The 14,732-nt window shown below is 47.2% G+C and overlaps 1 protein-coding gene across 4 annotated transcripts in view; it reads left to right on the forward strand.

The window, feature by feature from the left end:
• The first annotated feature begins 4,220 nt into the window (after window positions 1-4,220).
• Window positions 4,221-14,732, forward strand: part of PPP1R14C (protein phosphatase 1 regulatory inhibitor subunit 14C) — an 86,613-nt gene continuing 76,101 nt past the window's right edge. For 2 of the 4 annotated variants that reach the window (XM_019951776.3, XM_019951777.3), the window contains exon 1: window positions 4,221-5,053. In XM_019951776.3, the coding sequence (XP_019807335.1) occupies window positions 4,745-5,053 (309 nt within the window). In that variant the 5' untranslated portion in view covers window positions 4,221-4,744. The remainder of the gene's footprint in view (window positions 5,054-14,732) is intronic. The other 2 variants (XM_019951780.3, XM_019951779.3) reach the window with 2 other exon arrangements.

Consider the following 14,732-nt stretch of genomic DNA (forward strand, 5'->3'; position numbering starts at 1 on the left):
GTGTTGGTAACCATTACCATATACTTGTCTTGAGGCTGGAGGCTCTACCAATCCCTGATGACCTTCGATCTTTACCATCCAGGCCCTCCACCATTTCCTGAGGGAGTGTGGAGGTCCAGCAAAGGCCCATCTTCATGTCCAGAATATTTTTCTTTAGTTCTTCTGTGGCATTGCCAGGAGGATCACACGTATGTTCTGTATCAGCCATTTGGTGTCAAAATTGTTGACCAGAACACTTAAGTTAAGAATGACAGAAAAAGAGTGCCAGGCGAATAAATAACCAGCCATGAAGAGTCCTGGCACTCGTAGGCATGGTTCTGGCCAACAGCAGCACTTTTCCAGTTCTGGGTTGCAACCCTTTAGTGGGTTTAGTAGATTGTGAACAGCATTCTTTAAAAATAATAAAACAGAACAGAATAGAATAGGACATGTCAGAGTGTATTACATGTAATATGGGTAAGTTATGTGTGTGGATATCTATTTAGGTCATGCCAGAAATGTATTTCTTATTGTGGTTTGTAGTAAAAAAATCTTACCGTGCTGGCCATCCATGACCAGAACAATATTCACTGAACTGTTTTGCTTTCTAATGAATTGAGATGGGTGTATATTTGTGTACTTTAACTATAAACGTATTTGCATGCGTGGGCACTAAAGGTGATACACCTGTAGATCTGAAGCTCGGACCAGGAATCCGCTGGAGGTCATGATTTGAGGAATCTGTGGCAGGTAGATGGTAGGTTGTCAAACTGGAATCTTCATCAGGAGACAAAGTCACCTGGAGTGAGCATGTGAATGAACAAGGAGGAGCTGACGGTAGAATCTTAAGGCAGAGATGTAGGAAAAGGAGTTCACTGGAATCACTGTGATGGAATACACAGAGGTGGGAGCAAAACCAGGAGGGTGTTGGCAAAAAGAGGTTCAAGATTGTCAGATGTGGCGGGAGGTCAAGGCAGATAAGAGCTGAAAAAGCACAGACCAAAGTGAGCAACATGGAGTTCGGGGGGAGACCTCGGTGGCAGTGGTGGCAGCGGCACTGCAGAGGGCGGGGCGTGAGAGGGGAAGACAGAGACCTGGGGGAATGGACCAATGGTCCAATGTTCTGGACCACTCTTCCAGAACATTGGACGGTGAAAGGGGGAGGGCAGGAGGTCTTTGGCTGGACAGGGGTTAACTGGCTCCTCTCGAAACAAATTTGACCTTAGTTTTACAGAAAGAGACAAACTATTCCACAGGCTAGGCTTACAAGAAGGCGCAGGGATACTTAATCTTTGTTAGAAGGGAAGAGCTGAAGCTATGGATTTCCCCCCTGCTTTTCATCATCTCTGAACAGTCAGGTAAGAACTTCTGTTAATTGCCTAGACAAAATTTTAGAATCGTGACAGTGACTGTTATTGGCTCTGGTTATATAGGCAAGTAGTGGCTAAGTTTATTTTGGAATTATGATTCCAAATTGTAGTACGTGATACAATCAAAGGTCCAGAATTAGGAAGGAAAAAAAAAAGGGGTGGCGGCAGGGTGGGGAGAAGAGACAGTAGCCAGAGGAAAACTACACTGATATACTGTTAACAACATCGCTGCTCTCACTCCATAAAGAGTAACGAAATAATGGACTGTACTCTGCAAAGTGAAAATACTGTGAGCAACTGATAGACTCCTCAGATGATGGAAGCTCATCTCTTGTGTTCTAGAAAACTCTCAGACCATTTAATTCACTAAAAACTATTCATTGTTTTTGATTAACTACCATTTAAAAAAACTTGTTTGCAGTAGAAATGAAGGGGTTTGCCCTGGACAAATTTACATTTTAATCTTAGAGATGAGAAATATCTTTGGTTTTGCTAAATTTAGATATTCATCTGTGTAAACGGTTTCTGGCCCGAGAATAATTCCCTTGTTCCCAAATATTTTGTCTTCAGTATTTGAAATCTGCAAAAACGGTAATTCTATTCTCCGTCAAGATTTGAACACTGAGTTTTGATTATTCAAACACTGAGGGGTGTGTGTGTGTGTGTGTGTGTGTGTGTGTGTGTGTGTATTTGTGGCAAGAATGGGGCTGTGGAGTTCACTTCAAATGTAAATTATATCCTGGGTGAAGCTATTGGATTTATAGGAAGAGGAACTCTTGTTTACTTCAACTCATAATTCCAAGTCAAGGTGACTCATTTGGGCATCTGAAGGTCAGTGTACCCTTGGAAAGAGCCTGACTCTTCCCTGGCTATTTTTCTACAAGTTAGGATGCCTAAAACTCTAAATTTCTTCTTATATGTACTTAGTACTTGTCATTTTTGAAGTCATATAAGTGAAAGCTGAATTTTAAGCATAAAGGAAGAAGTCTTATGCAGTGAGAAAAAAACTGACACAAGAAATTCTCAGAAAGAACTTTGTGAATTTCTATAAATCCTTTGAAGTTATTATTGAATGACTGAATTCATTGTCCAAAGACTCAAAGTAAGGAGTTGGAATTTTCCACTCTTTGCCACACTCCTGGAAACCAGGCACAGTTTTCAAAATAATTGGTATGGCCAGTCCCCAACACCAGAATGAGGCCAAGATTTTATATAGTTTCTCCTTCATTAACTACAATTTTAGCTGTTTTTTGGTTTTGAATGAAATTCTCCTGGTTAGTCCAGCTGGTTAAAGCAGGTGCTAGGCAACTTGGATAAGCGCTGGATGTCTAGAGGGGGTGATGTGGAGAACTGTCATCCGTCTCTAGGAGTGGGCTTCCCTGGTGGCACAGTGGTTAAGGATCCGCCTGCCAATGCAGGGGACACGGGTTCGAGCCCTGGTCCGGGAAGATCCCACATGCCACGGAGCAACTAAGCCCGTGCGCCACAACTACTGAGCCCACACACCACAACTACTGAAGCCCGAACACCTAGAGCCCGTGCTCTGCAACAAGAGAGGCCACCGCAATGAGAAGCCCGCGCACCACAACGAAGAGTAGCCCCTGCTCACCGCAACTAGAGAAAGTCTGTGCACAGCAGCAAAGACCCAATGCAGTCAAAAATAAGTAAATAAATAAATTTATTAAACAAAAAAAATCTCTAGGAGCCAATCAGGGTAGTTTTGTCTCCCTTCTCCATGAAAGGTTGGGTGGGAAACCTACCACCTTAAGGACTGCTGGCCTCTTCTAGGGGGCAGGGATTTTTAGCCTTGACCCCGTCTAATTACAAGAAGAGTCCAAGACGCACACCAGCCACCTATTTCACACAATCCCCACTAGATCTTTCCTGTCACTCTTCAAGGCCAGACCTGTCCCGATGATGCACATTAGGCATGGAACACTTGGGAAAATCCCTTCGCAGTCATGTTCTGGCTGGAAAACCCCAAGTGAAGGAATAAAGCGGACACAAATCTGGATAGAGCAGACCAGGGCACCAGCCAGAAGAGTCAGGACAAAGCTGCTGGCTACTTTTATTTTCAGTGTCTTTATAGCTGTGAGTCTAGGAGCCCACCCAGAATCCTCTCCATCATAGAAAGTGTTCAGAGGAAATTGACTTGATTCTTTCTCTCTGAGAAACTTACTTGAGTAGCTGCCAGTAACCTTTACCAGGTTTTTAAAAAGTTCATAAAAGCTACTTACTTGTGTTTGAACATCTTTTGTGGTTTCGTCCAGTTGCCTGAACAGAAATGTATTGTTAGGTACAACAGAAACATATTAGTGTCTCCCTATAATTTTACACACATACACATGCAGTTTTCTGTTTAGAACTTTCCTCCCCATCTCCTTGCCCTAAACCGCATAGTAAGCTCATTCATTTGTAACCCTTCTTGGCCGCCTGATGTTTTAAAAGTAGTCAGTCAGTGCTGTTACTTTGCTAGCTTCAAAGACGTTGTTTGGAAATGGTATTAAGAAAGCTGGCAATGCAGGGAATACAATACTAGAAATGTAAGACCAGTAACCAGCACTGACTCTTAGAGAAGTATTTGCTGTCGGGATATCCCCAGTCCCTTGCCCAAGAGACATCAAGCCTTCTGCCCTTTAGATACGAAGATATCTGAATGCACTGTCTTCGAGGTAACAAGACACTGTCTGGTCTGAAGAGAATTTCTCAGGCGCGGTGATTGCCTGATGGCACAAACATCGCCTCGTCAGTTTTTCTCACTCTCCGAGAGAAGAAGTGGCACGGATAGGAACGGGTGTTTGGAGCGGCGGGATGGGCCCGGGAGGGGAGGAGACACCGCCCCGCCCTCAGAGGAGGCGGCAGGGAGAGGGAAACCTCTGTGAGGAACCTGCGCCTCGGCCCCTTCCCGCGTCCCCTGCCCCAGGCGGTCGCCAGCGCAGTCCCCGGCAGCGCCGGCCGAGGCGGCGGGAGAAGCGCAATCCCCGTGTCCGGCAGGGCAGCACACGCTCACCCGCGCAGAGGACCTGGCCCCAGACCCACGCCGGTCGCCCGTGCGTGTCTGCGCGCCCACACCCCCTTCGCCGCGCGCAACTCCCACGCCCCGGGCCCGCTGCCTGCCGGGCGCCGGATCCGCCTCCGGGGCTGGACCCAGAGGGTCCTCGGCTGAGTCCCTAGGGCTGCGGCCCCCGCCCTCCCTCCTCCCCGCCCTCCCCCACCCGCGCTCCTCCCGGTCGCCGGGGCTCCTCCTCCAGAGCTCCCCGCGAGCCGGCGGCGGCGCGGAGCAGGTGCTGACGAAGCCCGCGCATGCCGCTGCCCGGCCCAAGGCGGTAGCGGCGCCGGGCGCTCCGCCCGCCCCCTCCTCCGGGCCTCACTCGGTCTCCGGCGCGCACGGGGACATGTCGGTGGCGACGGGCAGCAGTGAGGCGGCCGCTGGGGCCGCCGGCGGCGGCGGCGCGCGGGTTTTCTTCCAGAGCCCCCGGGGCGGCGCCGGCGGCAGCCCAGGCTCGAGCAGCGGTTCGGGCTCCTCCCGGGAGGACTCGGCGCCCGTGGCCACGGCGTCCGCTGCCGGGCACGTTCAGCAGCAGCAGCAGCGGCGCCACCAGCAGGGAAAAGTGACAGTGAAATACGATCGCAAAGAGCTTCGGAAGCGGCTCGTGCTAGAGGAGTGGATCGTGGAGCAGCTGGGACAGCTTTACGGCTGCGAGGTACCTGGACGCGGGACCGGGAGGGTCGGGGGCCTCCCTGGCCCCGCTGCGCAAACACAGGAATTCTCCAGGGCTCTGACTCCCTGGCGCGCACCGCCCTGGCTCCTGGGGACCCAGGGCTGGGAGCGAGGCGCGGCGTGTTCTCTCTCCAGAGTGCCCTCTGGTGCCGGGGCGCAGCGATGGGGAAGCCCCTCCTGGGTTCAGCTGCCGGGTGCCCGGAGAGCTGGGGGCTCCCTTGATGGCCGTACCGAGAGCTGGGTCTTGCTCGGCGCGCTGCGTTTCTGCCAGCCCCGGGCTCCTCTCGGCTCCAGCTGCAGCTCCCCGAAGTGGGGCTCGGAGGGGATCAGCCCCGCTGCGAGCAAACCCACGAGAACAGCGCTCACTGCTGGGACCCTGGCAGACCCGATTTCTGTGGAGGGGGAGCAGGGAAAAGACTGAAAGCTGCTTAACGGAGAGGAGAGGTTCTGGGGATCTTAGAGACCACCTCGGTTTCTGAAATATACCACAAAATCATAAGCTGAACGCTTTCCCTTTGCTAGCCAGCCCCGACGCACGTCTCCATAGTTCGGCCTTGCATTGCCAAAGCTGCACACGTTGGGCTTTGTTGAAGCCGCTTTCCTTCTTCCTGCCCAGTTTCAGTTACTCCCGCTGACGGGCGCAGAATGAGAGCCTTGAGCAACCTGGAAGGGTGCCTGGGTGGAAGGAAGGGAACCTGCGGGTGGTGTGCGGGATGCCCGGAATCGCCCAGCTCCCCCTCCGCCACGACATTTACTTCCCACAGTTCAGGGGCTAAGCTTATACGCAAATCTGACTGCCGCGTCAGGAGAAATAGTTGATGTAAGGAGAAATATTTAGAATAAGCTGTAACAAAACTATGGCAGAAAAATGACCGAAGCCAACATGATCGCCCATGAGAGTCTTTAATAACAGTATTTGTAAATGAAGTATTCTACTTCTTTTAAGGGAGTGGAGTTTGGAAAGGGTGGAAGAATGAAGAGGGTTAATAATTAAGGATATGGTTTCTAAGTTAAAGCTAGGTTTGTGTCTATAGGGCTGTTACCCTCTACAGCAAAAATGAAAGCCAGATGAACCCACTGGCTTTTCCTCTGGTTTAGATTTCACACATTTTATGGCCTATTGTGAATACATATTTTCCTTAACATTCTCATCGCGCAAGGAAACAGCATTCTCATTACAGACTCCTGATGAATGATTGTGATATAATGAAGCTTGACTATATGACTAATGGGCTTGTAAAAATATATTGTTTCTCCAGCCCAGCTCTTATAAAAAGCCATTTTAATTGCATAAATAAAACTGGCCAAAATAGGAAGTGTTATGGGTTTTTTTTAAAATAGGAAGTTGGCAAAACTCTTTAAAGAAACAATATATTTGATTTAGATGGGATTACTGTGGGATGGATGGATGTGCTCAGTCTTGCCTCTGTAGAATCCAATTACTTTTCACTTATTTCATACTGGTCTTTATACTCCATTTTGGGTTTGGAGAAGATTTGGGTTACTAGAGAAACTGTTGTTGAAATTAACAATGATTTAGCAATGTTCTTTTTATGGGAGACTAAATAGATGTAGCTTGGGAAAGAGTTCCAGCCTCTCATCAGGTTGGCAAATCATATATTTTAAAGGTTCTTCTGAATAATTGGAAAAAAATGAAAGATTGAATACTCACTGTATTAAACATGTAGGTTAGGTACCTATTTTAAAGGGTAAATATGACCTTGAATCTTTTCCTTGTACTTCTCCCATTTCAGACCTCAACGTATAGCAAACAGCTAGAGAGTTGAGAGGTTTTGTGGTGAAAGGACACAAGATGCTATAGGCTGCCCGCATGTCATTAAAATGGGGCAAATATTCCTCTTCAAGTTGTTCTGTCATTTTAGGTTGAAGAAATACAAGTCATTGAAAGGGCTGTTGGCAATTTGTAAATACTATATTGATGCTACACCTTCGTTGACTAATAAAAAGCCTGTGGACTAATAAGTATCCACCTAAGGGATTGTCTTCTGCCATCTATTTTTCCACTGTTAGGGCTCTATTTTTAGCTTCATTTCTCTGGTCTGGTAGCCTTTCCTTGCTGATAGCTTCAAGTATTTCAGCCTCTGGTTTGTGAATCGAGAAGGACCTACCTGGCTTGTAGCTCTGAATCTCATGAATATGAAGGTTAGGAAATGTCCTTTTTTACACTTAAAATTGGTAATGTCTCCAAATGTTTAGCCCGTGAAATTGACACGGAAAGCCAGCTTGCCAGACTTCCAACCAGCCAGAGCCCTGAGCTATCTGCCAGGTTGGGGGTCTTCCAGATGAACGTGTATTTAATTTCAGAAGAACTTGCATCAGGCAGGTCAGCAGTTAGATGACTTGTCCTTTTCAGAATAGAAAATAGTGGTCTTTTAGAGTGGCATAAAGTATGATATTTAAAATTAGAAAGGAGTGGGAGAGAAGAAATACACAGAATAACTTCCTGGCTATGGTTTTATCTAGAAGTTTTCAGTGGCCAATCGGTTTTATACAGAGAATAATACAAAGACAGAATTTATGGAGTACTTACGTTACACACTGCGTGTTGTTCCAGGCACTGATTCAGTTAGTCATTACAACAACCCATATGAAGAGAGTGCTGTTATCATCTCTGTTTTACAGATGAGGAAACTGAGACACAGAGGGATTAAGAGGCTTTCCCAAGTTCACATAGCTGGTGAATGTCACTGGGTGAGGTGGGGTAAGAACCCAGCAGTGTGGCTCTGGTCCATGTTCTAAGCAGCGAGCCTGCTTATAACTCTGCAGGGTCCTGTGCAAGAGAACAGATGGGGGCCCTCATAGCATGTGTCAAAACGTTTCAACGTTATGAATCAAGCTAATGAGCATTCATATATACTCTGTCATCCTACCTTGGCAAAGATATCTTCATAATGGCCTGGAAAGCTAGGCTTGAACTTGGAATTCTCAGATTTCCCAGAGCTCATAGCTGGTTGGGAGACTCTTCCCCTGGGCCAGGACCTGCTTCCCTCGGTTCTTCCCTCGGTTCTTCACCTGTGATACCTTCAATGAGGTAAAGGACATCGTGTCCACTTGCATGTCCAGTCTGTCCACACCCTTTGTCCCCCCTCTAACTGTGCCTCTGGCTCCAACCAGTGGCAAAGTCCCCCTTTGGGAGGCCAGACCTGGAAGGAGCCTGTTCATGTCCTGGAAGTGTCCTGGTATTTGATCAGGGAATTCTGGGGACAGAGTGTAGGCTAAAACCAGATGGAGGGATACCTGTCTGGATGGGTAAGTCCACCTGGTCCCGGGAACTCTGCAGGAAGATGAGTGGGGCCCAGGGCTGTGGCCCTCCTACACAGTCTAAGGGTGGTATTGTTCCTACACAGTCTAAGGGTGGTATGGTTAAACACCACATCGTACATAAGTAGAAACTAACACAACATTGTAAAGCAACTATACACCAATAAAAAGTAATAACCCCCGCCCCCCACATCATACAGCCTTTTGGTTACATAAGTAAATGTCTTTATAGATTCTAAAATGATTATTTACGTTTATAGTTATTTTCCATTTCATCTTCTTGTACAGTTAGTTACATTTTCTCCTAGGAATTTGCTTATAACAGAACTGCTAGGTTAAATCTACATCCACATGTAAGAATTTCTGTTTTAAGACATTTTCATATCTCTCCCAAACCCCGATAGTTTTTAAGAGCATTTGATATCTGGCATAGTGTTTACTTTGACGAGTATTGCAAGAGGACTTAACTGGATAAGTCATGTCAATTTTTCCCATCTTGCCCAGCATCAAGATAACATCTGTACTTCCAGTTTTGCGGTTTGATTTGCTTTGGAAATAAGAGCCTGTTGTTAACCTCGGATTACTGAAACGCCCGCAGCAGGCTAGCCACGAACAGACTTGTACACTGAGAGTATCTCCTGGGTTATCCCGAATGTCCATTTAGGGGGGCTTTCATTTTGCTGCAGCTGTCTACATTTTAAAAAGTGGTTTCTGGCACATTACACTTTTTCATCTTCCCTTACTCCCTACCATCCTCATTCTGTAAGTCAGTGGTTCTCAAATTTTTTTGATTGTGGCCCTAGAAAGAAACACTCTTGCTGCCTGATAGATACACTGACACATGGATGGATGAAAACAGAGATTCACGAAGCGCCACTTAATGTTACCATGTACGTGAAAGAAAAATTACAACGTTAATATAAAATATGACTTTATTAATGTTGAAATACAATATTCTGTTCTATTTAATTTACCACAATTGCTGGTTGTGACCCTCTAAATTGATTTCATAACACATTTTGGGGATGTAACCTGCCATTAAAAAAATACTGCTCCTGAAGGGGAAAAGCTTAAACATATATAAGATAATTAGCTAAAATTTATTGAGTGCTTTCTGTGTATCAGGTATGGTTCATGGAATCCTAGTGACAACCTCTGATATTCCCATTTCATGGATGTGGAAACTGAGGCACAGAGAAGTCAAGAAGTTGCCCCAGGCCCCTCAGCTGGGACACAGCAGAGCAGGGCTGTGTCCAGAAAGTCAGCTGTACCTTAATCACTGCTTCCTGAGGTGGGGCAGTGCCTGGCACCTTCTTGAACCCCTGTAGGTTTTCTGCTCCCCTGATGCAGCGGTTGTAACTTCTGAGTTGACTGATGTTGCATGTTGGGGGACTCCAGTGTCCGTGGATTTGTTCTCAGATCAGGCCTCCTGTTTTTAGTTCAGGTCGTTGCTTTGTTCTAGATTCCTCCTCTGCAACACCACATTGGCCTGCTTTGCTGCCTTGTTAGTCCCTCAGCTGGAAGGTAGAAAGTGCTGTCTAGAAGATGGTTTGTGGATTATGTGGTGAATCCCCATTTGTGTAGGTATTTGAGAATGAATAGACTTTTAAACCAAACTGCTTAAAAAAAAAAAACTCCATAAACTCAATCTGTAAAATATTAAGGAATAAATTAAACATGTTAAAAGTCCATGAATAAAAGAATTCTAAATTGCCAAAGGATGAAATGAAAACTGTACTTAACAGGTTTCCCTTTGGAACAGTGGTTAGGGAAATTTGGTGTGGAGGCAGTGATTAAAAGAGTAAATGCTTCGAAGCGAGGTGAACGTGAAAGGTACATTGGCCCAGCATTTAGTAGTGCTTAGAGATCGGGCAATTTCCTTAACCTCTCTGAGCCCCACTTTCCCCCTGCGTTTAAGGGAATAGTCCTGGCCCCTTTGTGGTGGTGTTATGAGGACCAAATGGGTCAGACCGTGGAGCTGGACCTTAGTCGGTGTTGTAGTTTGAATCATAACCAGCCACTAACTGTTGGTCGTTCTCTGTGATGTGGGAGAGCAGGAGGGGGGAAGAAAAAAGAAGTATTCATACCTATTTGGTGGTAGAATTTGGAGACGGATGTGAGGTCAGAGGCGGTGTATTTCTGAACTTGAACATGGGCAAATATTCGCTCTGTCATTCCCTTTTTTCCTAGAGCCTTCCTCATTCTGGAAGTTCCTGTGGATTTTCATATATGTGGAGAGAAGTTAGGCATCAACAATTTGAAGGCAGGATTGGTCTTAATTTTCTTTGTCTGTGTTCCTTGTAGGACACAGTTCTTCGGCCCTTAAGCATTTGAGTGAATGAAAAAGGGTCAACCTTCCGAAAACCTTTTAAAAGTCATTGATCTTTTACTACCGGCTTATTTGGTGGTGCTCCTTTATCATACTCATGGCTATGGAAAAAAACTGATGCAGGGTTCGGTTACAATCATCTATATCAAGCTCTTGCATCATTACTGTTTTATTTCAGCATTTTTGGATATACACCTACCTCCATTGACCTATTTGCTCAAAATAGGAATTTAAAGACAGTAGTCGCAGCTAATTGATTTTTAAGCTTAGACTGAGAGAATTCTTTTGAAAATTGAATCTTCCTCATGTCTCCCGTCCACTCTTTTCCTTTGCTTCTACTGTTCCCCTTGCCACACTAGCCTACCTGCCCTTCTCATCTCTGACACCTGTTTGTTTCCAGTATCTTCCGTTTTTCTCTCACCTTTGAAACAACCTGGCTTCATAGGGTACCCTTGCTCAGCTCATAGTCTCCTCAAAGACATCATCTCTTTCTAGATGGAGGGAACAACTGAGTCTGTTTCATTTTCCATGTGGTGTGTGCACCATGTGCATAACTGCATTTTGTAGTTTACTCTTGTCTCCCGTTTCCTGCACTTCTCTATTTCAAACCTTCACCTGTCTTTTAAAAAACCATTATTATTATTATTTTTTATTTTGTTTTTGGCTGTGTTGGGTCTTTGTTGCTGCACATGGGCTTTCTCTAGTTGCGGCGAGCAGGGGCTACTCTTCGTTGCGGTGTGCGGGCTTCTCATTGCGTTGGCTTCTCTTGTCGCGGAGCCCGAGCTCTAGGCGCGTGGGCTTCAGTAGTTGTGGCTTGTGGGCTCAGTAGTTGTGGCTCTCGGGCTCTAGAGTGCAGGCTCAGTAGTTGTGGCACACAGGCTTAGTTGCTCCACAGCATGTGGGATCTTCCCAGACCAGGGCTTGAACCTGTGTCCCCTGCGTTGGCAGGTGGATTCTTAACCACTGCGCCACCAGGGAAGTCCCCACCTGTCTTTTCAAGGCATCCTTTCTGTTACCTGCCCTGCCCCTTGCAGCCTCCCGCTGTTCTAGCCAACCATCCACCCTCCCGGGCACTTCCTCCTCTTAATTACCTTCCTACCTGGGCTGCTTTTCAACCTCCTCCCTTCACCCCAGCACATACACAAGTTGCAGTGTTTCTTTCCCTTACCAACAACCTCCTACCACAAAAATGCTTCCCTTTCTCAATCCTGTACTCCCTCTGGTTGCTGCCCTATCTTCTCCTTCCCTTACTATTTTTCTAGATCTTTCTCCCCCCATGACCCCCACTGCTTATCCACTGCAATCTGATGTTGGCTCCTCCCATGGCTTCCCTGAGGATCTTCTTGCTTTGCAGTCCAGTGGTTTGTTTGGGTCTTTTTTACTTGACCTTCTGAGGCATTAGGTGCCCTTCACCATTTCCTAGGGAAACCTTTGAGCAGTCCTCTCCTGGCTCTCATCCTAATCTCTAGCTACCCTTCCAGCGTCCTTTCCCGCTTTTCGTCCTCTGCCCGCCTCTTCAGTGCTGTCACACTGCCTCTGTCTCTGGGCCTCTGCTCTATTCTTTCTATTTTTTTCCCCACTCCTGCATCCTCTTTCTGGTTGATAGGAATACTCCTGTGGCTTCAGTTGCTGGCCATGTGCTGACAACTCTTCAATCTGTATATTTCACCCTGATCTGTTTTCTGAGTACCAGACATACTCAGATGCCCTGTGGGAACCTCCACTGCAGCTGCTCTGAAACTGAGTTTCTCATTTTCCTCTGCAACCTGCCCCTCTTCCTCAGTTCCCTGGGTGAATGGTAGGCACCCTGTCCACAGGTGTCCCAGCCAAGAGTATACTGGCATCCTCCTCTGACCTCTCCCTGCGGGTCACATCCAGCAGTCAGGAGGTCTTGTGGACGCCTCCTTAGAGCTCTGGAATCTGGAATCTTCTTTGGCTTCTCACTGCCACCGCTTTCGTCCAGCACCATATAATTTCTCACCTGGATTATAGAAGAGACACTTTGGTCTCATGTCCCTCAAATTACTGCTCCTACTAGCACTGGTACTACTACCAGCCCTCTACTATTGCTGCTGTTATCGCTACTTCTGCTACTCGAGTAGCTCTCGGTCAAGGGCCAGGTGATTTATACATTTTATCTCCTCCAGTCGATCCTGACAGTAACTTTATGAGGTGGGTGGTATTATCTTAATTTCTTCTCGTTATAGAGGAAGAAACTGAGGTCAGAGAAGTGGTTCCTTGTGCTTGTCCAAGGTCACGCTGACTCCCAAAGTTACATAGCCTCGATGCTACCATGGCTTCCAGCAGCTGCATTTATTAAGTTCTTACTGCACAACCCGTCCTTCCTGAGCCCTCGTTCATTCCCTACAGTAACTCTGCAAGGGAGGTAGAGAGACTGAGGTACAGAGAGCTTGAGTGACAGGTCCCAGTCAGAGGCCACGTGATTCTCAAGTGGCAGAGGCTGGAGCGAAGCCCTGTCTCTGGTTCCTGGGCTGGGGTCTTCTCCTCTGGTCCTTCATCTCCAGCTCTCCCTCACCACGGGAGCTTCAGACCCCCCTCCACACGGCCGGCTGGAGTGTTTCTAAAATCCTGACCGGATCTAGTCCCTCCCCACAGCCTTCAGGATATGGCCTGCGACAAGGTTCAGGGCTCTGCTGCTGCCCCCTCGCTGGTCTCATCTCCTTCCCCCACCCCACCCTTGCTTCTTCAGTTATCAACCGAGGTCCTAGTGCAGGTCAGGCAGGAACCCCTTCCCGTTTGTCTCCCTCTGCCAGAATCACCTCTCCCTCCTCCTCACCTGCCTACCTCTTACCTGCTCTCCTCCAGCAAACCTCTGTCACAGGTGTCGTCACTGGCAGGCTGGCTGATAGCCCTTTGCTGGCCTGTGCTCACCCCTGTCTCGGCACCTTTCTATAATCCTGTCTCCTGCAGCTTCTGAGGGCAAAATCTTGTGGTCCCTGCAGCCCTAGTGGCCTCTTGCATCCTGGCTGCACTCAGGGGTCCAGGACCTGGCTGTCAAGTGAGTGACGCAGAAACTGGTCCCCTCGACCAGACGGCAGCATCTTCCGGTGCCGTGCATTTCAGAAATACATACCCCAAGTTAAGGGCATTAATCTAATTTGGCTCTACCTGTATTAAAAATCTGCTCTTCATGGGACTTCCTTGGCAGTCCAGTGGTTAAGACCCCGAGCTTCCACTGCAGGGAGTGTGGGTTTGATCCCTGGTTGGGGAACTAAGATCCCGCATGCTGCACACAGTGCAGCCAAAAAAAAAAAATTTGCTCTTCTATCGTTGACCTGAAGTTTCAGTTCTTTTTCATGCTTAGGAATTATATACATGTGGTTTTTTTTTTTTTTTTTTTTTTTTTTTTGGTACATGGGCCTCTCACTGTTGTGGTCTCTCCCGTTGCGGAGCACAGGCTCCGGACGCACAGGCTCAGCGGCCATGGCTCCGCGGCATGTGGGATCCTCCCAGACCGGGGCACGAACCCATGTCCCCTGCATCGGCAGGCGGACTCTCAACCACTGCGCCACCAGGGAAGCCCCTACATGTGTTTTTTTTGAAACTGTGAGCTAAAAGGACATTATGATGGAATAAGGCACAGATGCCCGGGTGATGAAAGTCTTCAAAGGAAGTAATCACACGTTACTGCCATTCTTCTCTGTAATTTTAACTTTTCAGTATGTACAAGAATATTATTTTGTTTGTAATCGTTCATTTCTTTGGAAGTGGAGATGCCTGCTGTGCTGGGAAGGGGTGAGGGCTTTTCCATTAGAAGATAAGATTCAGAGCAACAGGCTCACACAAGTCTTGATAGAACAAGGAATGAAAGCCAGGATTCCTGCCTCTGCTTAAAAGTCCGGGCCAATAAATTCTCACCAGATTTTTCTTAGTCACCACTGGCATTTTGGAAATCTGTTCCTCTGTGTAAAAGCTTAGAAAAAAGAAGAGACCAGAGTGTGAATTAGTCTGTAAAGCGTCACTTTATGGTTGAAGAAAAAGTGATCACAGAAGGGCTTTTCCTTTTTGAAAGAATCCTTAGGTCAAGCTG

Source organism: Tursiops truncatus, chromosome 12 (genome assembly GCF_011762595.2).
Source record: "Tursiops truncatus isolate mTurTru1 chromosome 12, mTurTru1.mat.Y, whole genome shotgun sequence".
Classification (NCBI taxonomy): domain Eukaryota; kingdom Metazoa; phylum Chordata; class Mammalia; order Artiodactyla; family Delphinidae; genus Tursiops; species Tursiops truncatus.